We start from the raw sequence: 25,254 nt of genomic DNA on the forward strand, positions 1-25,254 counted from the left end.
ACTATCGCTCAAGCGGCGATGATAACACAACAGGCACGACATTAAACATTGTTTTATACATATTTTGATAATCATCATCATCAGCCTGGTTACGCCCAATGCAGGGCAAAGCCCTCTCCCATAGTTCAACAACCCCGGTCATGTACTAATTGTGGCCATGTCGTCCCTGCAAACTTCTTAATCTCATCCGCCCACCCAACTTTCTGCCGCCCCCTGCTACGCTTCCTTTCCCTTGGAATCCAGTCCGTAACCCTTAATTACCATCGGTTATCTTCCCTCTTCATTACATGTGCTGCCCATGCCCATTTCTTTTTCTTGATTTCAACTAACATGTCATTAACTCGCGTTTGTTCCCTCACCCAATCTGCTCTTTTCTTATCCCTTAACGCTACACCTATCATTCTTCTTTCCATAGCTCGTTGCGTCGTCCTCAATTTGAGTAGAACCCTCTTTGTAAACCTCCAGGTTTTTGACCCGTAGGTGAGTACTGGTAAGACACAGCTATTATACACTTTTCTTTTGAGGGATAATGGCAACCTGCTGTTCATGATCTGAGAATGCCTGCCAAACGCACCCCAGCCCATCCTTATTCTTCTGATTATTTCCGTCTCATGATCCGGATCCGCCGTCACTACCTGCACTAAGTAGATGTATTCCCTTACCACTTCCAGTGCCTCGCGTATGCTGCACGGCATTCTGTTACACAAGCGTTACTATATGCGGAGACATGTTGAGCTGCTAGGGAAATTCATAGCATGTTCCAGCATAATGTGACAAGCAGTTTCATGCATCACTCTTTAATTGATATTCTCAAAGAGCACTGCCAGGAACAATTCACAGTAATTACTAATCAGCTTGACAGCATAAATTTATCTGAACCGGAAAAAAAGAACTTGAACAATTCGTTGAAACTAGGAAAACCTATATAAATTTCACAGGGTGTATACCAACAGGGAAAACTGGGAATTCTACGGGATTCACAGGGTGTATACCAACAGGGAAAACTGGGAATTCTAAGGGATTTTGAATAGTCTGGAAATACTCGGGAAAGACTCAGGGAATTTGTGCTTCAATCAGGGAAAATTGGCTGTCATTTTATTGAAAGGGAACAAACGTCCCCCTTACGCTGGCTTGAGTAAGAGTGGAGTGTAATGAATTGTCTTTGACGCCGTGTCGTCGGCTGGATAAATTACCAGTGTAGCGTCAACGACCGATTTTTGGGAGATAGACGGCTTCGCGGCGCCAACACGTACCCGGGACGTCTGAAATTTCGGATGCAAGAACCGTTCGCCGTCCGATATTTGGGACTTTCTGCTGCGGCCGCAGGTCCGAGACGGCATTAATCAAAGCTAAAGGCGGAACCGCATGGCGCGATTTCAGGCGCGATTGACGCGCGGATGGTGGGACGCGCGCGTCATTTTGACGCGTGCCCACGAAATCGCGCCGCGTGCTGCGTCACGAAAATGCGTCACGAAATCGCGCGGCCGCGTGCTGCTGCTCAGAGTAGAAAAAAACGCGTCGCGCGGTGCGTCCGCCAATCAAGGTTCAGGTAAGTCACGTGGCATTTTGGTTTTTATGCGAACATATTACGAGAGCTCAACCCAGCTCCTCAGGCGCGGCGGTGTCGCCTTGAAACCACGTGATACCGTGACGTCACGATAGAGAAGTGGCTTTGGCTCAACTCTTGCAAGATGGGCTGGGTGGGAATCGAACCAGGGTCTCCGGAGTGTGAGACGGAGACGCTACCACTGAGCCACGAGTTTTTTTTTTCTTTATTACCGACATGGCAACAAGGCTACAAAACAAGGCATTTTAACAATAGACAACGGTCGCGACAACATCTCTGCCATTGGTTGGCACTCACAGGGCTAAAAACGCTTGAAATTCGCTAGCTCAGTGATCACACTGAGTCATGTTGGTTTTTCTTTTTGCAAATTATACATTTCCTTAATATGACAAATGCTTTCAATGAAGTATTCTCTAACAGGCCGGGCATTTACTTCGGCATGTCTCACGGCCATTCTAGTTTTCCATAAACTATGTAAGGACACCAGCATGAACATGTCATAGGGTACATTGTCTTCATTTAAAGTAGGCAAGAAACGAATCCCATATGGTGTAATCGGCAAGTCCTTCTTTAGTGTTCTCTGTAAGATGTCCCAATGGAACACAGCATCCCAGCAGTCAAGAAAAATGTGTTCTATTGTTTCGGGTTTCCGGCATAGTAAACAGTTGACGCTCCAAGGCACGGAAAGACCTTTTTCATCTAGCCACGGTTTGACAGGTAAAGTATTGGTGTGGAGCTGGAAAAAGAAGGACTTTACCGACGGGCGTACTGGCATTCGTTTTACTCTTTTTAGTACGTCCTTTTCAGGTCCAATGCAGAACATCGAGCGATACAATGGCACCGGCAACATTGTGTCTACCAGGTCCTTATATAAGCGCTTTCGTGGTACCCTACTTAGGTATTCCATGGAGAACCGAACCTTTAACAGCTGAAAAGCCAATTAGATTACCTCTTTTAGGAAACCACGCGCTCTGCCTTGACTGCACCGATGTGGCGATACAATAAACTCAGGTATAGCTTCGCTCAGCCTTGTTTGAAACATAGTTAATAAAAATGGGTCATTTTGGTCCCGTAAGAAAACAAACCTCGACACAATCTGCCTAATGAACAAATGTGCCAGACCTAATCCTCCATTTTTGACCGAGCGAAAGAGATTAGTGCGACTGGTGCGCTCCCAGCTTGAACCCCATACAAACACTGCGAGTACTCTGCGTAAACGTTGTATGTTAGCCCTTGACATGCACAACGTTTGGAGCACGTAGAAAATTTTGGCAACGGCAAACAGGTTGCACACTGTCGCACGAGCAAACATAGAGAAATTGTGGCCTCCCCATTTAAGTGTACGTTCACGAACCCTTTCAGTTTCGGCATTCCAGTAATCAACGGCGTCACGGTAGTGCTCAAGCGGCACCCCCAGGTACTTTGCCGGCGTGACTGTCCAGCGGATATAAGCAAACGTACTCGGGTGGTCTTCCCAGTTGCCGATCCATACCCCTAGGGATTTATCAAAGTTAATAGCACTGCCTGTCATTCTGCAGTATGATAAAGCCTCTGCGACCGCGATTTCGATGCTTTCTTTATCCCGACAAAACAACGCGATGTCATCCGCGTATGCCAGCACTTTCACTTCCGCGGACTGCACTCTGAAACCCGATATTCTATTGTCATTCTTGATTTTCCTACAAAGCGGCTCTAGGTAAATTGCGAATAAAAGAGGCGACAAACCACACCCTTGGCGCACAGATGACCGGACACTAAAGGTTTTGGTAACCTCCTTGTTTATAACGAGGCTGGCGGTACAGTCTTGATAGCACATCTTTACCCCATCTAAGATCAAATCCCCTACCTTTATGTGTTCTAGAATACTGAAAAGAATTTTGTGGGCCACACGGTCGAAAGCCTTCTGCATATCTAACTGTAACATGGCACAGTGTTCACCTAGGTCATTACAGTATTCTAAAATGCTTCTGGCAATATGAATGTTTGTGTAGATAGACCTTCCTTTAATGCCGCATGTTTGATGCGACCCTACTATTCTGGTCACCACTCCCTGTAATCGCTTTCCCAGCACTCTTGTAAATATCTTATAGTCTACATTCATTAGTGATATCGGCCGGTAAGCGTCAACAGCTAACAATTTTTCTGGGTCCTCTGATTTCGGTATCAGGACTACTTGCGATGTCCGAAAAGAAGGAGGAACCTGTTTTTGCGCATAGGCCTCCTTAAACAACCGTAACAGGATCTCACTGACATCACTTTTGAAGGCTTTATAAAAGGCCGCTCCGAGTCCATCAGGGCCCGGAGACTTGCCTACAACTAAATCATCTATGGCTCCTTCCACTTCGGTGATGCTCAGAGGCCACTCCAGACGCTTTTGAATGTCTTCCTCTAATTGCGGCATGTTTGACAAAAAGTCAGTCTTGAATTCTTCTGTGACGTCTTTAACAGTCCCGAATAATTTGCTATAATGGTCAAGAAACGCCTCTTCAATTTTTTGAGGTTGGCTCGTGATCTCGTTCTCGTATTGAATCATTCTGATTTCATTTCAATCAATCAATCAATCAATCATTTTATTTCCTTAAAGAAGGAGGAGTACAGGACTAAAAGCTTGGACAGCTTGACGAGGTCCCGACCCCTTGTAAGTTGGCATAACAGCAAGATGACAGCCAGTCATACACAAGAAATGAAAAAAAAAAAACATCACAATGTAACGGGTAATACAGAGTGAAACAAGACGGCAAGAAATAATCAACACTCATAAATAACAGTGGAAAACAAAATTAGGAGAAGGCAATGTCTAGTCTTGCAAATAAATAAGTTGACAAAAACGTTTAATGCGAGAGTTTCGGTTTCTGGAGGGATCAAAATTTTGTCGGTCTAATAGGTTTAAAAGCGAAGGTAATGTATAGGATAAAGATTGCTCATCATAAGAGGTTCTTGGGGTAGGTACGAACCACATTTCTTTATGTCGGGTCTGTAGAGTATTTGTATTTTCCCGAAGTTTTGCCAGATGAATTGTATCATCAATGCCAAATTTTACGAAATCTTTGTAGCACAACATCAACCTATAATTGTAAAAACAAAATACAGGAAGAATTTCATATTTAGAAAAAATTGATTTTGTGGAGTGCGTATAATGGACATCAGCTATGTAACGCACAACTCTTTTTTGTAGCAAATGTAGTTTGTGCAAGTTTGTCACACCAGTTCGTCAGATAAGGCTCGTTTATTCGGTGTCTCACCTAGCCAAACCCTTTCAGCTCGTGCCCTTATAACTGCTCCTTTGAACTTCTCTTCTTCGATAAGCTCAAGCTGGCTTTTCAGTTCTCTTATCTCCTTTGTTCGGCTCCCGGATCTCTCGCTTTCCACGGCGTACAGAAAATCAAGCTCACGCTGCATTTCATTTTCTTTTTTCCTTTTAATAAATTTCTCTTTACTGGATTCTTCTATAGCACTGATCTTGACTCCTTGTTTAAAGTTCTCCCATAATTCTAGCACGTTGCCATCTTCGGCTTCGATCAAATTATCTAACTTTTGCTTCACGCTTTCGCAAAAGGATTCGTTCATTAACAGCCCATCGTTGAACTTCCACAACTTCCAGTTGAACTTCGATTTTCTTTCTTTGATACCTACACTAAAAGTTACGAGGCTGTGATCGCTGAACGAGACGTGTTTCACACTATAGCTGCCACGCATCGGAACAAGCTCCAGTGCGACATACCCTCTATCTAGCCTTGCGTGACTTTGCCCTTGAAAATGTGTGAGTGCAGGCGTGCCGGTAGTACACAGGAAATTACCGACGTCATCCAGATTAGATTCTTGCACTAGTGTGTTTAAAAGTAAAGCACTTTTGTCACGCACTGGCAGGTTTTTCACTCGATCGGCCGCGTAACATACACTCAGGGAACACTCAGGGAATTTGTGCTTCAATCAGGGAAAATTGGCTGTCATTTTATTGAAAGGGAACAAACGTCGCCGTTATGCTGGCTTGAGTAAGAGTGGAGTCGTAATGAATTGTCTTTGACGCCGTGTCGTCGGCTGGATAAATTACCAGTGTAGAGTCAACGACCGATTTTCCGGACGCCCGATTTTTGGGAGATAATATGGACGGCTTCGCGGCGCCAACACGGACTTTCTGCGGCGGCCGCAGGTCCGAGACGGCCTTAATCAAAGCTAACACCGTATTTTTTATTATCTCGCTGCCTCGAACCGGCACTCTCGCACGTAGACCCAGTGGCAGCCGTAGCCACCACCACGGCAACGCGAGGCCTAGCTGCTTCAACGTTCGCTCTTAAGGTGCTTACCATTAGGTGCCGTGTTTTCCATTGGAAGAATTCGCCGATGTCAGCAATGGCGCCGACTGCGCCTTTGTAATCCTTGTGATTGGTTTCGAAGCTGAACAGAAAGCACGGCGCGTTTCATAATGCCGGGTCCCGAAAGGCAGCTTCGCCTCAGCACAGATGTGTTACGCAGTGAAGCATAAGGGAAGTATTGCGGTGAAGCTTAACAAGCGTGGGAAGCGGAAATAGTCACGGGACGCAGTGCGTACTCCCTAATTATACACGCGCGCACCCGCCGTCTCCTTTCACAGTACGAGCGCCAATATGCCTAATAAGTGTACTGGCAGGCCTTCACAGCTTTTTCAGATGTGCCTATGGCGATTTGAGCCCTAAGGACAGTAAATGGTATAAATTCCTTTTTTTTCAGACTGCCCGACTTCCCAGACATTCTCGCGGCTCCTAGGGAGTCCGAAATAGGACGTTCACTACAACTGACCAAGAGGATGCTTCAAGTTGTCCGTGGGGCGAACGCGCGGCGGTAACAGGACGAGAAGATGAAATGACCGTCGCATTGAGGAATGATCGGGAAAGGAACTGTGCCGCCTCTGTGAAGGAGCTTGCGCTCAAAAAGCAAAATGTTGAGGCCGTGATGCACGTGACCCTCATCCAAACCAAAATAAGCTCTTTATAGCGGCGAAACCCAACAGCGACGGGTTCTGCGTGGCCTGAGAGTATGCGATGGGGACAGTTGAGGTTGACTTCCCAGCTGCTCAGAGAATATCTCACTTGTAACAAAGTTATGGCCTAATATGAATGAGCTTGCTATCAGTTGATAGAAATAGCCCATTGCGAAAATATTTCTTTCTGTGTGCGTCTCTTTTTATTCGTATTTGAACATGTTCGACTGAATTTGCGATGGGCTTTACCATTTGTTTTTTTCAGAGATATAGGCTGTGCGTTTTACTTACCCCTTCAGTTTTCTGCTTTGAATATAATGAACGCTGCTCCTTACTATTCAAACTAGGTTTAAGTCGTTTTTTTATGTTTAACATGCCCGATGCTGTCACTCTAGTAAGCGACATGGTGTCGGCCAGTCTTGACATAAAACAAAGCTCTGTGTCAGTCGGGGAATATTGCAAAGGCGCTCGGGGAAATTGAAATCAACTTGGTAGACACCCTGGTACCAGCACAAAAGTATTAAAGCTGCAGATCCACCCGAGAAAACTAATATGACCCCACCGATAATGCTTCAAGCAAGAATCCTCAGCACTGCAGCAACGTGGTAGACATGAGGGTTCAAGCCCCAATGAAGTTGATCTCCCGAAACGTGGTCTAACGTTTTGTCCTACAAACAACTCGGTAAATGAATACGAACTTTACAAAGCTATAACAATTTCATGAAGCATGCGCATCAAGGAATTCTTTTTCGATATTCTGCGTCAAGGCGTAGGAAAACGGGATACTCGGACCTAACAAGTGGACACCGGATGCCAAACAGTGCCCAGACCTTGATCAGCAAGTAGCACGAAGCATAAGGACGCTGTCTTCTATGGACGTCAGACACTGGAGCTGGATGGATGGATGGATGGATGTTATGAGCGTCCCCTTTGGAACGGGTCGGTGGGTTGCGCCACCAAGCTCTTCCTACTATGCTGCCTAATATCCTACCTAGGTTAATCAACCAAAAAAGAAAAGAAAAAAAAAACACTATGAACTAACACGTCCAAATTTGCTGATCCCCTATTGCGAACTGTGTTTTTGTACGTCTTCGTTTTTTTTTCGTTTCCCTACTTTTCTTCCACCAATCCTCCAATCGCTCTTACTAATGTCTATTGCGGACCTGTTTGCTTTACCACTGCTCCCGCTGAACCCAAGGGCTTCAAGGAGGCCAGTGGTGCCTAAATCGACCGCTGGGTAGACGTCTTCACATTCTAATAAAATATGCTCCGTCGTTTCCCTAGCTAAACCGCAGCAAGCACATGCTTCTTCTTCGTTCTTATATCTCGCTTTATAAGTGCGTGTTCTAAGGCATCCCGATCTCGCTTCGAAAAGTAATGAGCTTCCCTTTGAGTTATCATAAATGGTTTCTTTCCTGATTTCGTTTTTTCCTCTTAAGTAGTTACTCATGGCAGGTTTCTTTTCCCTTGCCGCCACCCATGAGATTAATTCAGCCTCTTTAACTTTCCGCTTGACCTTCTTTGTTGCTGTGTTGCCCACCCCACAGGCCGCATACTTGCTGGTAAGCTTTCTAGTTCTTTTCCTCCACTGTGAATCAATGTTTTGCCTGTACAGATACCTGAACACTCTCCCAGCCCATTTACTTTCTTCCATATTCCTCAGCCGTTCTTCATACTCAAGTTTACTGCGAGCTTCCCTCACTTCAAAACTAGTCCAGCCCATATCCCCCTGCACAGCTTCATTTGTAGTCTTCCCGTGAGCGCCCATTGCGAGGCGACCCACTGACCTTTGGTTCCCTTCGAGCCCTGATTGTACCCCTGATTTAAAGCAAACAACCGCTTTGCAGGACGCATAGCGCCACCTGCCGGTGCGAAGAGGCAGTAATTGAGTAGTGCGAAGCCCGGCTCCCTCGCTAAGTTGCCTATGCCGCTAGCGACTGCGAAACAACGATTGAACTAGATTTTGGTCCGTATTGCAAGTGTTTTGCGCATTTAACACCCAGACAGAGAGCTATGAATTTCTACGCTAGTCGGACGCGCCGCCGAACTGCCATAAAGCGCTTGCACTTGCAGACATGGCGGAAACAACGACAACCGCAATAGCTCCGCGCGCTACGAAGAAACGCCGCAATCGACGCTACTGTTGTGTTTGTTGTAAGTTGCCATGAATTTGAAGGACGGAATAACAACGTTCAGTTTTACCGATTTTCATCGCGATCGTATGAAGGGGAAAGGCGAGAGCGCTGGATACGGGCCGTTCAACCTGTTGTGTAATCGGATTACTTGCATTCCCCGCAACACGGCGGCTCGCATGAGAAAGTGCGACAAATTCGTTCTTCTGTAATTTTGTTGCGTAGCCCTGACGGAGGACCATGGTAACCAAGCGAAAACTCAAGAATCTGCAGCCGCCACTTCGTTGGAGAAAAAACAACGTTGCGAACCATGCTGCTTATGTGCCATCGATATCGCCACCTTTTAACAGACGTCCGCCTCCGCTTGACTCAACAAGTGAAACGGAGAGATTTGGCAGGCCAGCTTAACCAAACATTTTGGTTCGTTTATGAATTCAAAATCCTGTTCTAGAGCATCGTTGTATCGCGAGCTCATTTCTACTTTCGGTATTTTGTATGTCCTGCACCGATACAACAAGCACGCTTCGCAATGTGCTGAGCCTGCTCGACTGCGTTTTTCAAATGTGAGCAATAAAGTTGCTGTAGGAGCACTGGATGAGTAATTGCAAAGTAACGCACGTGTTTAAAGAAACAAAAATGTCGCGTTTATTTAAAATTATTTGTGCGCGCTTGTTGCTCGAAGCGTCTGCGAAAAGTTCAAATTAAGGTACTGAGCGAAGCGGTAGCTCCTGCGAGAAAGAAAGACTCAGCGCGTAGGCACTGTAGGAAGCTTACTTTCGTTATGATCGCACGCTGTTTGCTGCCTTGGAAAACGTTTCCTGTTTGCTGGCCTGGAAAAGGCTATGAAAGGATTTACTCTCTGTAAATAATTGCGAGACAAAACATTACGATAAAATACATGAAAATGTAGGAGATACTAATTAAGTCTTCATAATTATGTTCAGGTCATATTCAATATGAACCAAATTGAAATGCTTATATTTTTATGCTGATATGCCTATAGACAAACCTGATGCTCTCCGTACTTGCGAGTTGTAGCACGCCGAAATAACACTTGAGAATATTTTATATTGTACATGTACTTCGCCCTGCTGAGCTTCCTTTCCGAAGCGTGGATGGGCGGAAGAAGCTTTCCAGGTTCTTGATTTTCACGAAACCGTGCCTCAACACAAGCGAAAGAAAAGGGTCCATTGTGGCCTATGCACCTTCGCTTGCGGACTGCTCTCCTTGTACTCAGTTCGCACCAAGGCTGCGATGGGGGCGCTGGTGACGGGTTTTTCTGCAGCGCCGCCTGGGCAGAGTCTGAGGTCTATATTGAAAACATGTTAGGCTGTTAGAGGTAATAATGTTTTTTTTTTTTCAGAGCAGCAATTTTTCAATTTGGCACTACTGGTACGAACGGCTGTGGTACAGTGTACTAGAACTACTCTAGTACACTGTAGCTGTGGTGCCGCTTCCTTTTTTTCTTCTTTCGGCTCTTCCCACAGAGCTGCGAAATGTACCGAAACGCCGCATCGCAGGGTGAAGCCCCACATTGAAAGCAAAAATCGCGGTTTGCGCGCTTCCTAGTTTGCTATATTTAGAAGCGTTCACACGATCGTTAAATCACTTTAAACGAGGCAATTTTCAAGGAAAGTGAATTTTTTAAATACAGCCACGCAAGAAAAGTTTTCACCAAAGAACGCCACCCCGCTTCCCCCTCTACTACGACCGTACGACAGGCTGTGGACGGCGTACGTAGGAGTATAGAGTTTCATACAATAATGAAACTGTGTGGGCGATGCCTTGTGTGGGGGTAAGTTGTGGCGCCATTGAGAGTAGCAGCGTTTGGGAGAACTAAGACGAACTAAACAAGCAATAAAATATACGGGGATACGGAGGAAGTGTTGGTGAGCAGGTCGGTCGTCTAGTACTCTAGCAGTGCTTTCATGACATACAGAACTATGGTCCCTAGAATAATCCAGGGACCATAACAGCTGCTTTAGAAGGAAACCTCACACAGTCGTCGCGCCTCGCAAGGCCTATTTCATTACCCGGGCCTACAGTTACCCGGGCCTACAGGAAGAAACGTGAGAGTACTCGGAGTTGTGCACGATTACCTGTTCTTTTGCCTACACTTAATTGTAGGACCAACCGCGTTTGCGATTTCGTGCCGTATAACGTGGTATAAAAATTTCTGCTAGCGCGAAACGGTTGCTGCTGTCTCGCAGAGATCGCAGGACGACGAGCACTTCTGCATTTCCTATGCGCTGTCTCTAGTTGAAACACCAGAGTGCCACTGCTTGTAGTGTGTAACAGGCGAGTGTTTTGTGGCGACGTGAAAAAGGTGCCACCTCCCATGCGCCAAGACTTGCCTAGGCACTGAACTGTCAGTGCTGCGAATGCTGTCTCATTGATCATTTTCACGGCGAAGCTGTATATGTCTAGGTTCTGGAAAAAATTCTGTGCGTCTATAGAGCCGTTGTTAGATATGGAGCTGGTTCCTGCGATTACTTCGAGTTCCCCAGACCACATCGGATTGCAGCACAGCTAATTGAGGAATGCAGAAGCAGGAAAGCGCATTCCAGAGAAGCGGCCAAGCAGACAAGTTTAAGGCAACGAGTTTACATGCCAACAAGTTCGTGAGCCGCCGGGATTAGCAGGTGGGCATCCGACAATGAAGCAGGTGCACGAGCGCCCCCCCCCGCTCCTTCTCCAGCCTACAAGTGGATTGCCAGTCTGCGAGGCAAGACAGCAGAGAGCCCCGCCAGGTGTGACCCCGCGACACGGGCGCCTACCATTGGCTGAAAGTGGCGTCATCGGAGTGGACTCTCCCATTGGTGAAACATGACGTGACTTACAGTGCTCGAAAGGCTTATAAGAAGCCTTCCAGAGAGACCTGAGCATTCTGGGATATGCCCTGATTCCCTGATTCACCTCTCTCGAACTTCTTGCCGCGGGCCGCAGCGTCCGAGTTGCTGCCGGCCCGTAATGTCAGTACGACTGTTAATTGACGCTCACCTCCCTGTATAGAATGGAGAATAAATCCCTCCCAAGTTTGGGCTTTCATCCGCGAAGTCCGTACTCCAAACCCTACATCTGGTTGGCAGCGGTAGGATCGCCTCCGAAGACATCAGCTGGTGGCAGCGCTACGGATAAACCTTCGTCAAGAGAGATCCTAAGGAACCGGGAAGAGCGAAGAAGAGAGAGCCTTCGTCGAAAGAGGTCCGAAGAGACTGGGAGTATCGAAGAAGGAGCGAGCCTTCGACCCAGGGAGTCCGGAAGGAACCGGGAACAGCGGACAAATGAACCGGATGGCAGGGTGCTGCAACCGTAAGTGAGCGCGTGGTTTTTTTCCTTATGATTCGCCAGACTCAAAGGTTGTGTGTTCAATTTTGATAGTTCTGGGAATCGGGAGTTTGTTGCATTGTGTGTTTGCACAAATTAATTAAGGAAAACAGTTTTAACCACCTGTCGGGGCAGCTGCCATGGATCTTAGAAGGTTGACGAGGTTAGACTTGTTGTTGGTGTGCGACGATTTGGGAGTTGAGGCGGACGAACGGATGGAAACGCCAGCTATCATAAAGGCGATTAACGATAGTGGCAATGATGATGAAAGTATTAGGCTTGCTTGGGAGGTGATACAGGAGCCACGGGAGCGTGTGCGTCGTGTACGTTTGCGAGAGCGTCGTGAGCTTAGGAGTGAGCGTCAGCGTGAAGAACGCGAGAATGAACGGAAGCAGGAGCTTCAAGAACTTACTCTTAGGTGTCAGCGTCACGAACGTGAGAAGGCACGCGAACGTGAGCGAGAGGAAAAGTATGAGAGAGAGAAGGCAGCACTGATCAAAGAGCTACAGTATTGTGATCAGTTATTGGCACAGAGAGAACGGCTGTCTGAGAATTCTGTAGGTAGTACAGAGCGAAAGAATGAGGAAGTGTCTAGCGGACTTTCGCCAGAAGCCGACGAAAAGAGTAGTGCCTGTGAGATTGGCTGCCGATTGATAAGTGAAGGGAAAAGGCTAGCTGCTAACAATGCCTTAGTGGCAACCGAGGCCGTTAAAGGCCGCAGAGAGAGCGACGAGGTGCTGTGCCAACAGATGACTGTAGAGACAGCTAGGCCAGCTGCGAACAAATTGGCACAGTTACCGCGTGTGTGCGTCGCTGGTAATGTTAGCGAGGTAGCTAGCGAAGGAAAGGGCACTTCTGACCCGACAGAAGCGAGCACCCATGTAGAGCCAGATGTGCGTGCAGAAGTGAAGTGCGAGCTGGACGATGCAGTTGAGAATAGTTCTCGGGGTGGCGAGCTCCGTAGCTCACGAGAGAACAACTGCATTGTTCAGGGATCGGTGCGGCTCTCCGCCAGTCTAGATGGCCTAGATAGGGATGATTCAGTTAATCATTCGGACTGTGCGCGTGAGACAGCGATCGATACCGACGGGCTGTGTGCCGATTCACAGCGTGCGCTGGGCAATGTAGTAGAGGGCAGTTCGCAAGAGTGCGAGTTGTCTTACTCGAGTAAAGCCTGCTGCATTGTGCCAGAGTCGGTTGAGCTGTCCGCCAGTCGAGGCAGAGAGAGAGTAGATTTAAATGCAAATCACTCAGACAATGCGGGTAAGAGGCCGATCCGGGCCGACGAAATGTGTACCGGCCAGCACGAGGCACGAGAAGGCGACATGAAGGCGAGTGCAAAGAGAAAGCGCCGTAAAAAGAAGCGCGGTAGAGACCGAAAGTCGGTAATTAATGTAGCGCCGCCAAAAATGGCGAGAACCCCAAAAGGGCAGGGCGCGAGGAAGAAGGTGCGGTCGTCTAGGACGATGTTGACGCATCCAGAACGTTCGAGCCACAGGTCAAAGGGGGACCGCGAAGAATGTTCTGCGCGGACGCGGACAAAGGGCACGGGGCAGTTAAGCTCCTCGTCGTTCCGTAGTTCTTTTTATAGCTCAGCGTGCAGTTCGAAGAAACGCAAGGTGGCAGGACGAGACCAGGTGGGGAGTAGCGACGCGGTCAATCGAGTTCGTGTTGAAAGCGGGGCGCGGGGACGCAAATTGGCAGGAGACCGTAACGTCTTGGGGGAGCTGATAGTGAATCAGCCCTTTTGTTGTCTCCCGGCAGCCAGAGTAGCTTTCAGACCACGCCCACCGCGGGTTCGACTCAAAGTATGAGTCAGACGGAAGCGTTTGGAAAGGGAGGCCAGGAGCGTTTCCGTAGAAATGAAGTGTGTTATTTGGTTTTATTTTTGAGCATCGGAAAGTTTTTCGCGATTTGAGACTAGGATTTCTTTCAATATGTAAACGTATGAGCTTTGTTTGTGTTTTCGTTTGAGAAATCTCTGAGATTTGAAAGACGCGTTTGTGTAAACATGTAGTCTCGCGAGATGCTCATTAATAAGTAGATAGGCTTTTTTTTGTGTGTGTGAGTAACCTGAAGGTCAAGGTTCTCGTTGAGAGGCCTATCGTAACGCGCGTGTGTGTTATTTAACCTTCTTTCTTTTTAAGTGTTTTTTGAATTTTGTAAGGTTAAGCGCGTAGATTTTCAGTGGGTGCATGATTTGCACTGAGAAGCGTTCTTAGTTCCATTAGCGCATGTCCTGTGTGGACGGAAGAAAGCAGATTTATGACTGGGTTGCTCGTGTGTGTTAGGGCAGCCGTATTCTGACTTCTCTGATAAGTATGCGTGGAACGAGTTATTAAGACGCATTATTTTAAGGGTTCTGCGGAGTGTGTAAGTCCCGCAAGTTTAATTGTTCGTTTATGTCACGTGTCCTGTAGGACTTTCAGGAAAGAAACGTGAGTAAGCGTGAATGAAAAGTTTGCCTACAATGCAAGTACGCGTTCTGTTTAGTGACCACAAGGCTGGTGCACTTGTGATTACGTACTTGTGAGGTTGACCAGATTGTTCAGTGGCACCATTACGTGCAATAAGTACGCCACTGCGATAGATTGGAAACATGCTGTTCGTGTAGTTAGGCCACTTAAGTTATGTTCGGCTGTTTTCATTTGTTGTTTGCATCGTCAACGACACTTTTGTTTTGCAACAACAATAGTACTCTGGTCTTGTCGGCAATCGAGGAGAAATGGATAGCTGTTTGGAAGGGTGGTTGGAACTGTTGTGAAAATTGGGGAACTAAAAGATCAGGGTTGATTTTGACTCAGTAATAGCCTGGCGAGTCAGGGGTGAAGAGCCTGCGCTTACACGTGGGGCAGCGCTGTGCTGTTTTGTTTGTTTGACGTCTGTTCTCCAGGGCCCAGGATCCCGAGGGATGTCAAACGAGGCTCGACCCCAGTACCCTGCAGCTTCTTTCAGCGTTCCTCATGGCCAGCGAATTGAGTTCACCGGCCATTCAGAACTACCGGGGCGAGGACGAGCTGTTAGATATGGAGCTGGTTCCTGCGATTACTTCGAGTTCCCCAGACCACATCGGATTGCAGCACAGCTAATTGAGGAATGCAGAAGCAGGAAAGCGCATTCCAGAGAAGCGGCCAAGCAGACAAGTTTAAGGCAACGAGTTTACATGCCAACAAGTTCGTGAGCCGCCGGGATTAGCAGGTGGGCATCCGACAATGAAGCAGGTGCACGAGCGCCCCCCCCGCTCCTTCTCCAGCCTACAAGTGGATTGCCAGTCTGCGAGGCAAGACAGCAGAGAGCCCCGCCAGGTGTGACCCCGCGACACGGGCGCCTACCATTGGCTGAAAGTGGCGTCATCGGAGTGGACTCTCCCATTGGTGAAACATGACGTGACTTACAGTGCTCGAAAGGCTTATAAGAAGCCTTCCAGAGAGACCTGAGCATTCTGGGATATGCCCTGATTCCCTGATTCACCTCTCTCGAACTTCTTGCCGCGGGCCGCAGCGTCCGAGTTGCTGCCGGCCCGTAATGTCAGTACGACTGTTAATTGACGCTCACCTCCCTGTATAGAATGTAGAATAAATATCACCCCCAAGTTTGGGTTTTTCATCTCCGAAGTCCCGTCCTCCAACCCCTACACCGTGTAGATCGAGAATTTCTTCCTACGCGTAAGCCAATCCCGAAGATATTGCATTACCAGGCCCACCCGCAGTTCGAGGTGAAGCAGGCTTTAGGACTCCGTCAACTTCAGAAAATAAGTTTAATACTTCATGTCGAATTACAACCCGTATCGGATATTAAGCTGATATGAACACATACTACACATCCATCCGAGTCGGCCATGTGTACGTTCGCACCGCCCTCTCTTTGTCGGCGTTCCAAGCGCTTCTGTATCTCCTTTTTTTTTCCGCTCTCCTATGGTGGCGGGCCCCAAAACGTGCTGCCGACCAGGTACGCGAAGCGGAAAGTAAATACGAACCGTCCATGCGGCCCCGATCCCGCAAGCATGGAACGTTTCAGCGGAGCAACGGCCAGGTTTCGGAGCGAGTTTGTGGGCAACAAATTTTATGTGGCCCGTGTTGCGTGTGGCAGCTCGTTCTCCAGCGAAACCATTACTGCACTGTGGGACGTCGAACTACGGGCGATCGCGTTAGCTACTGTGAAGCATTGTGTACCCTCGGAGTGCGATGAGGTGCGCGTCTGTTCTACGTGCCGGGATTCGTTAGTAAAAGGTGTGGTGCCCCGTTTTGCAGCAATACGTGGGTGTGTATACCCCCAGTGCCTCATCAACTTCCGAGGCTCAATATCGTGTAGGAGTGACTAGTGGCGCCTCACCTTCCATTTATATGCATACTGTGTTTGATGCACGCCAACAGACAGTTCACCCGCCATGGTTGCTCAGTGGCTATGGTGTTGGGCTGCTGAGCACGAGGTGGCGGGATCGAATCCCGGCCACGGCGGCCGCATTTCGATGGGGGCGAAATGCGAAAACACCCGTGTGCTTAGATTTAGGTGCATGTAAAAGAACCCCAGGCAGTCGAAATTTCCGGAGCCTTTCACTACGGCGTGCCTCATAATCATAAAGTGGCTTCGGCACCTAAAACCCCATAACTTAATGGACAGTTCGCCATCAAGGGCCCCACATACGCAGCGTTGCTGGTCATCCACATTCACAATGTTGAATGGCACTGAATTTGTTTTTCTCCACTTTCATCAGATGACTGTAGGCTGTGTGTCTCTTAACTGGGTGCATGTCACTGGATGGTTCTCCCATTGTGCTGAGCAGTGGTCATGCATATTGCTACATTTCTTTTCCCTGCTCACTCCTTAATTGAGCTGACTCCTCCAGCTGAAGCATCAGCATTTTCCATGTATTGCTCTCGGATAGTGACAGTAAATTTCCTTCACTTAAAGCTTGTTAGCAGCCCTTTGTGTTAGCTGTGGAGTTGTGTTGTGCTATATGTCAAAATGTGGAACACTCGTACGTATATTTCAGTTCCGAACACTCGTACGTGGTGAGCAAACAGGTAAACAAACTCGCTTCCCTGCTGCTGTCGCTTATGGGTACTTTCAGAGGCAAACATGCTTGAGTGCGTGAATCAGCTCATTATATGCACATTCATTGCTTTTTTGTTCGTGTTGTAACAGCACGTTGGTACACGCAAAGAAGAAAAAAATGTTGGAGGACGATTAAGCTTTGTATTTGAGTGGAACATGATAGCATTAAAAAAAATCCCTGACTGCTTTTCACGCTTCCCGTCAACTGCAGCTTATGTAATCCCAATGCTTTGCTGGAAACGCTGGCGGTGATCGCAATGCACGAAGGCGCGTTTTCAGAATATTTTTGGTTCCTCCCCCCCCCCCCCCGCCTTCACACACAGCGGGCACCGCGGATGTGTGGATCCGAGTGCCAGCTACATGGTGTTCCAAGGGACTGAGTCGGATGTGCCCCTCCTATTGAGACAGACCTCAAACCGCAGCTGTAAAAGTGGCTTGAGTTTCTGCATAACAGAATTATGCTTTCTGTTATATTCAAATAACGATCCGGCACTATATATTACAATCTGACACTATCATGTCTGTAGGTTGTAAGTCATACTCCAGAGCTTGCCTTCAGCCCTAGCCGCACGCAGAGTGAAACCCCCACACGGTTACTAATAACGACATTGTTCTACCGCTTCTGAATTTCAGCTTGTGCCCTCTAGTGATTCCGGCCGGCATGTTCTTGGCCAGTGTTTCTAGTGGTTCTGGATTTGACATTGAGAGTATAAATGCCGAAAGTGGTTTATTAGCGCCAATTGCAGCTCACAGCTCTGGTTCCTTAGCGGATGACTTCGCAAAAATTATTGCACCTGACCTCACCTCTGCGCAGGCGACAGACATAAGTCTCCTGCTTACATCGTACAGTGACATGTTTGATTTTAGCGCAGGCCTTTAGGCCAAACATCTGTTGTTCAGCACCATATAAACACTGGAGACACGAATCCTATTCGTCGGTGCCCCTATTGTGTATCGCATGCTTCCCGATCATGTATCGCATGCTGAACGTCGAGTCATCCAATCAGAAGTAGACAAAATGCTCCGCAAAGGGGTCATCTAGCCATCAGCCAGTCCTAGGGCTTCGCCTGTCGTCCTTGTGAAAAAGAAAGATGGTACCTGACGTCCTTACGTCGATTATCGTGACTTAAACAAGATCACGCGAAAAGACGTCTATACCCACTCACATGCATCGATGATGCCTTGGGACTGCTTGAACAGAGCTAAATACTTCTCGTCCATCACCTCGATCCGGCTACTGGCAGATTTCAGTTGATGAAATGGATCACGAGAAGATGGCCTTCATCATGCCGGATGGCTTATATCAGTTCAAAGTCATGGCCTTTGGCATAATGCAATGCTCCTGCGACATTTGAACGTATGATGGACTCCCTTCTGCAAGGCCACAAATAGACCACCTGTCTCTGTTACCTACGACGTTATTGTTTTTTCACCCATGTTCGGCAGCCACCTTACCCGACTCACTGCTATCCTTGGGAAAAGACGGGGAATGCGGGAGATGGCAATTCAAGACGATGAGCAAAACGTGAACAAGGTGAATGCAGGAGCCAACGTTTCGACAAGTGGGCTTGTCTTCTTCAATAAAATGGGGCTATTCTTGGGGTCTTCCGAAAAGCCAGCCTCCAGTTGGACTCCACAAATTCAGTTCGGGCGCCGTCAGATTACTGTGTTGGGACACCTCGTTGATGCATCCGGTGTCCAACCAGGTCCGGAAAACGTTCGCGCTGTACGCGGTTTTCCTGTGCCACATTCTGCTTCTGACGTGTGCTGCTTTGTTGGCCTGTGTTCTTTCTTTCGCCGTATCGTCAAAAACTTCAAACTTCGCCGACGTTGCTCGGCCCTTGACAGATTTTCTAGAGAACATGCCATTGTAATAGGGCCCGGAGCAGGCTCATGCGTTCGCCGCTTTCATCGGATTTTTTACTACCCCTCCCATACTTGCTCACTTTGATCCATCTGCGCCGGCCGCAGTCCAAGTTCACACTGGCGCAAGTGGCCATGGCATCGGCGCTGTTCTCGCCCAACAACAGAACGGTACTGAGTGCATAATAACTTACGCCAGCTGCCTGCTGTCACCCGCCAAGAGAAATCACTCCATCACCGAGCGGGAGTGCTTGGCTTTAGTTTGGGCTTTTGCCATGTTCCGGCCATATTTGTACGGCCGTATGTTTTCGATCATTACAGACCACCACATATGTGCTGGAATGTATTTCCCTGCGGCTGAAAGCACGCTGCCGCATGACGCGCCGAGTCATTGTGCCTGACGCATGTATGGAACCACGTGTCGCTGACATCATGCCGGTTCTACTTAAACTGCTGTGGAAATAAAGATGGGGCTTTTTCCGATTGCCAGCGGGTTGGACTACAGTCGTCTCCGGTCTTTCGTCGATCACGCACTGATAGCTGCGGGCGCCGTTACGACATGGTGTCAGAAGTGATGCGATCCACGCACTTTTGAAAGTGATTGTAGAAAGAGCGTCGTGACGTCATCAGAAAAGGAGGCTGCAATGGCCACTGCATCGCCGCCAGGCCTTCAGCAGCCGCCACCGCTGTACTTCGTCAATACCTCAGAGTGGCTGACATGGATACTGCACTTCGACGAATATCGCTATGCGTCGGGCCTGCATGATTGCCCGTAAGAGGCACAAGTACGCACTCTGCCTTATACCATGGGTCGACAAGCAAGGGACATCTTCACCACCTTCAATTTTTCTGCAGAAGATTTGAAGAAATTTGAGCTTGTCAAAAAGAAGTTCGACGATTACTTCAGCAAGGAGGGCAACATTGTCTATGAGAGCGCTTGCTTTCACAAGCAGCACCAGATGCCTGGCGAGTCAATTGACCAGTTTATGACTGCTCTACACGTCTTGGCGGGCAAAATCGACTTCGGAGAATTCAAGCGGCACCTCATCAGGGACCGGTTAGTCTTGGGCTTGTGGGATGAAAAACTTTTTCTTCGAGTCGCTCCAGATGGATCCCCAGCTGCCTCTCGCAACAGCTCTGGCGAGGGCCTGCCTAAAACAGACCGTTCAGCAGCAGCAACAAGAACTTTGAAACTGCAACAAAGTCCACGAATACACACTGTGCAAGCCATGTGAGGACGTCAATGTCGACGCACTGGGCTACCGCAGCAAACCACAACGCAGCAAGGAAACCAGGCCAACATTAGCTCGTTCCAAGGGACCATGCATCTTCTGCGAAGGCAACTTGCACCCAAGGACAACCTGCCCAGCGAGGGACCAAAGGTGCTTCAACTGTGGCTTAAAGGGACACTTCGGCAAGGTGTGCCTCAAAGGGACTTCTCCAGGCTACCAGCGAAAGGTACAAGTGTCGTCGGTACAAAAGGGCACTGGCGAGGTTCATTTGGGTGCATTCAAGGCACCTGGCGCCACGGCGCGTTACTTTCAGGTATTACTCCGTGCCTGTTTTCACAAAGGTCGACTCAGGTGCAGAAGTGCCCGTAATTCCAGTATCGTTTCCGGGACTTCCCATGAGTTTGGAAAAGGCCGACGAGGTCTTGACTGGCGCTAGCGGTGATCGCTTAATCTGGGCAAGTTTCAGGCTGATATATTTTGGAGGGGACAAACTTCTCGCCAAATGTGTTATGTGGTCAGTCCTCTGCGCCATGTATTGCTGGGTTTGCCGGCTCTCGAACTGTTGGGCGTCATCAAGTTCGTTGACTCTGTGGCTCACAAGGAACCTAACTACGAAGTTTTGTGCCCTCAGGTTTTCAACAACTTAGGCACCATGCCTGGGGAGTATACAATAAGGCTTAAACCGGATGCTGCTCTATTTGCAATAAGCGCACCACGCAGGATTCCAATACCGCTTCAGGAGCCTGTAAAACGAGAACTCGCGAAGATGGAACATCACATCACATCACTTTATTTTCCTTAAGGACCCCCTTTTGGAGTGTTGCATAAGGAGTGGGGTTTACAAGATACAGGCGTTCACAGAAGTCGAAAATGTAGATGGACAGGTTATGGCAGTGACATGGTGGGCAAGGCCGTTCCAGTCAGTTGCTGTTCGTGAAAAAAATGAGTTCATGAAGGTAGTAGTACGGACTCGTGGACGCCAAACTTCAAGAAGGTGACCGATGCAATGGGATCTGCGTGGTGGGGGTGCGCAGATCTATGGTTCTTGTCTTAGGGGCGAATAAAAAAACTTGTGATACAAAACAAGGCTGGCAATGCGACGGCGATCAGAAAGATCACACAAACCTGATTGTAATTTTAGAGATGATATGCTAACGTCGTATGAGTATGAAGAGTGAATAAATCTGGTATCTCGGTTTTGTACAGCTTCGATGGCATTTGTTAAATATGCTTGATGAGTGTTCCAGATGGGCGATGCATATTCCAGTTTAGTTCTGATAAGTGAGATATATGCTTGTAGTCTGACGTGTTGAGGGGCTTCCCTCAGGTGACGTTTTAAGAAACCTAGTGTTTTATTAGCTGATTATATTAGGTTAGTTTCGTGCAGTCGCCAAGATAAGTCATCAGTAATGGTGATACCTAAGTATTTGTAAGACTGGACGAGGTCAACAGGGGAGTTAAAAACAGTATATTCAAAAACAAAAGGGTTGTGACGGCGGTGAAAAGACATGTACTTACATTTGTCAGGGTTGAGTGTCATCATCCACTGCGAACACCAGTTTAGCATGAGGTTTAGGTTTGCCTGAAGGGATTCTTGGTCAGAAGGGTTAGTTACCGAACGATAAATAACGCAATCATCAGCGAACAAGCGGATATGACAAGATACGCGCTGGGGTAAGTCGTTAATGTAAATTAGGAATAACAAGGGACCGAGGACGGAACCCTGCAGGACGCCAGAGGTGACTGCGAGCGGGTTGGAGGATTGGTTATTAATGAAGACAGACTGAGAGCGATGGGTGAGGAATTCGTTAATCCACACGATTGTGTTTGGATGTAGGTTTTACTGGGAAAGTTTAAGAAGCAAGCGTTGGTGAGGTACTTTATCAAACGCCTTAGCGAAGTCTAAGAAGATGGCGTCAGTTTGTAGAATAATATCAAGGTTGCCATGAATGTCATGAAGAAAAATGGCTAGTTGAGTCTCGCATGAAAACCCCTACGAAAACCATGCTGTGACAGATGAAAGAAGTTATTGGAATCTAAGAATTGCATGATTTGGGAGTAAATGACGTGTTCCATGATTTTGCAGGGAATACTTGTTAATGAAATGGGCCGATAATTAAGAGGTGAATCAGTATTACCTGTTTTGTGCACGGGAACGACCTTCCCCACTTTCCAGTCGTCTGGAATGGTTCCTTCGGAGAGTGATTGTGAAAACAATAAACAGAAAATACTGGAACAGGCCGGGTTAGCGTTTTTCAAAATTTTTGGATTGATGTCATCTATGCCGGCGGGAGATGAATTTTTTATTTTATCTATTATGCACGAAATTCCACTACTGCTGAAAGTTATGGCGTCCATGGCTGTAGTAATAATAAGTGGTAATGTAAAACATGGTGCTTCGGATTCGTCAGTAAAAACAGATGAAAATGCAGTGTTAAAGATGTCTGCACAGTCGGCATCAGCCATGATTTCACCAGTATTGTTAGTGAGGGTGATAGCGCGCGCTTCCTTCGGGTTTATCACCTTCCAGAATTTCTTGGGGTTATCAACTATCATTTTTGGCAGTACTACTTCGTAAAATGAGCGCTTAGCACTTCCAATCTCGGCCAAGTATGCGTTCTCAGCTTCATAATATTTATCCCATGCGTGGGGGTTTGCGTGACGTTTAGCTGTATGAAATGCGCGTTTTTTCTTGTTTTCGAGCCTTTTCAGTGTCTGTGAACCAGGGTTTCTGATTACTCTTTCGTAAACTGCATGACGGAATGTATTTATTTGTTAGTTCGATAATTTTATGTTTGAAAAGGGTCCAGTTCTCATTTATACTTCTGGAAAGATAGGAAATTTCAAAGACCGATAGAAAGTTAGTTATTTCAGAGTTGATTGCTTCGTAGTTTCCCTTATCGTAGAGCCTAATAGTTTTCTGGGAAGTTTGTTTTAATTCGGGTGAGAAGTTAAAGTTGGCATGGATTTCTTTACGGTCGCTGATTTCTCGGAGGCCTGTAATAAAATTAAGACTGTCTGGATGAGTGGTCAGTATGAGATCCAGAGTGTTCGCTGCTTCCCCTGTGACGCGTGTCGGTTCGGATACAACTTGGGTCAAGTTAAAATTAAGGCAAACGTCAATGAAGTCATTCGTCTCTTCTTGACTAACTATGGGCTGAGGTTGGTTACTCCAGTCGATATTGGGGTAATTGAAGTCCCCAAATAGTATGATGTGTGCTTTAGGGTGCTTTGATACTAGTTTATTTAGAACATTGTGAAGCTTTGGGACTTTTGCGAGGTGGCCTATAACACACACCAATTAATAACGTCAGAGGTGAGGGGTGGCACATAATCCACTACATTTCTAAGTCTGACGCGACATTAATGGCAGAACAAGACAATTGTTTGCCGACTGCAATTAGGACTCCTCCACCATGAGAATACTTATGATCAGCGCGAAAAAGATTAAAGTTGGGCAGGTCAAACAGAATTTCTGAGTCAGTGATATCGTTGTTCGGCCACGTTTCGGTTAATATAAGTAGATTGCTGCCTGACGAAGTTACAAGGTTCGATACGATATCGCATTTTAGCAGGAAGCTGCGAATGTTAGTAAAGATTACTGATAGTGAAACGTTGGCACATGGCGTAGGTGGGGGATAGCGCGATGACCGGCAAGGATGAGTTGATTGTTAAGATATTTCTTTTACAGATTCTGAAAGTTCATCAAAAACATAACGTTTGGGCCCAATATGCAAAGTTTTATATCTCGGGGAAAAAGGCATGAAATTCGCTCTGGCAAAAGTGACAAGATGTTTCCGACAGTTTTGAACACGGCGCGAAAAGTCTTCACCTACGCTGTAGTCTGTACCTGTGAATTTTGAACCTTTAGAAAGAATTGATTCTTTAGTGTTAAAGGATGTAAACTTAACGATAATTGGGCGTTTGCTGTCCTTAGAGTGTCGTCCGAGGCAATGGGTGCGTTCAATGTCGTTAGGGCTCAACTGGGTGTCCAGGTGGTCAGAGCAGTGGCGAATTATCAAGTCTTCTGTAAGCGAATACGTTTCAGTGGGGTTGGTATCGGGTAAACCATAGAAAAGTAGGTTATTGCGCCGAGAGCGATTCTCTGCGTCATCTAGAGGAGCTCAAGCTCGCCAACTAAACGAGACGTTGCAGCTGAAGTGGCCTGAATCCCCTCCAGATCACTGCGGAGTGTAGATGGACTTTCACAGTGAGTTTCTAAGGCGCTGAGACGCGTAGTTAGATTAGTCATTTTCTGGTCAATTGACAGCAGTTGGCCCTTAAGCTCTTGCACTTCCTTAACCAATTCTGTCTGGCCAGTAGACATCTTTTTTAGTTCGCCAAGGATTACGTCTAGCTTGTCGGGGCCGGGGTTGCTCTCAATGTCACCGCACATCAGTAATGGGGACCGAACAACGTCAAAGCACTCGATACAGGTAGCAAGGCAACACTGGAGGCTCGGAAGCTGTACCAAAATGTAGGTTCTGGTTTTTTTTGTGAATAGAGTTCGATGGTTACCAACCTGCATGGCAAAGACAAGTGGATTATGCCACCGTGTTGTGGCACAGCCACCGAGCCCACGGTGCGGTGGATGGCCGCTGCTCCTTTATAGTCGGCACGGTGAGTGTTGTTGCTGACGATGGGGCCTCCCAGTCTGCGCTGAGTGTCAAGTTGACTTGAGTCGGCAAGTTGGGAGTTGCTGCGCACAATGTCCTTCTGTCAGCCGCGCCGCACAATGGCGCACGCTCAATCGCGGTCGCCCAGGTAGCACAAAAGACAGCAGGGAGCATGACGCAGATGATCGAGAGTGAGTGCACCTGCATGGCGAAGACAAGTGGATTATGCAACCGTGTTGTGGCACAGCCACCGAGCCCAACAAATGGGTGTCATTCGTAAAGTCGAAGAGCCAACAGAGTGGTGTGCCGGCATTCTGCCTGTACAAAAGCACTCGGGAGATGTAAGGATCTGTGTAGACCTTACGCAATTGAACAAGCTTGTCTTAAGAATAAGATACACATTGCCTATGGTTGACCAAGCACTCGGCTCTCTTGCCGGTGCAAAATGGTTAAATTGGACAGGAATTCCGGCTTCCATCAGGTGCGACTCAGCAAGGCCTCAGAA

At 47.5% G+C, this 25,254-nt stretch overlaps 1 protein-coding gene and 2 pseudogenes across 2 annotated transcripts in view; 1 reads left to right on the plus strand and 2 right to left on the minus strand.

Moving 5' to 3' along the window:
* Positions 1 to 1,910: 1,910 nt before the first annotated feature.
* On the minus strand, positions 1,911 to 2,944 carry LOC139049239 (uncharacterized; annotated as a pseudogene).
* A 12,699-nt stretch (positions 2,945 to 15,643) lies between these two features.
* Positions 15,644 to 15,820, minus strand: LOC139049362 (U2 spliceosomal RNA; annotated as a pseudogene).
* Positions 15,821 to 24,298: 8,478 nt separating this feature from the next.
* Positions 24,299 to 25,254, plus strand: part of LOC139048759 (zinc finger protein 84-like) — a 41,810-nt gene continuing 40,854 nt past the window's right edge. For both annotated transcript variants that reach the window (XR_011507889.1, XM_070523340.1), the window contains exon 1: positions 24,299 to 24,343. Coding sequence is in view for 1 of the 2 variants with exons in the window: in XM_070523340.1 (XP_070379441.1) it covers positions 24,331 to 24,343 (13 nt within the window). In the remaining variant the exon portion in view is untranslated. The remainder of the gene's footprint in view (positions 24,344 to 25,254) is intronic.

The sequence above is a fragment of the Dermacentor albipictus genome, chromosome 8, assembly GCF_038994185.2.
Source record: "Dermacentor albipictus isolate Rhodes 1998 colony chromosome 8, USDA_Dalb.pri_finalv2, whole genome shotgun sequence".
Classification (NCBI taxonomy): domain Eukaryota; kingdom Metazoa; phylum Arthropoda; class Arachnida; order Ixodida; family Ixodidae; genus Dermacentor; species Dermacentor albipictus.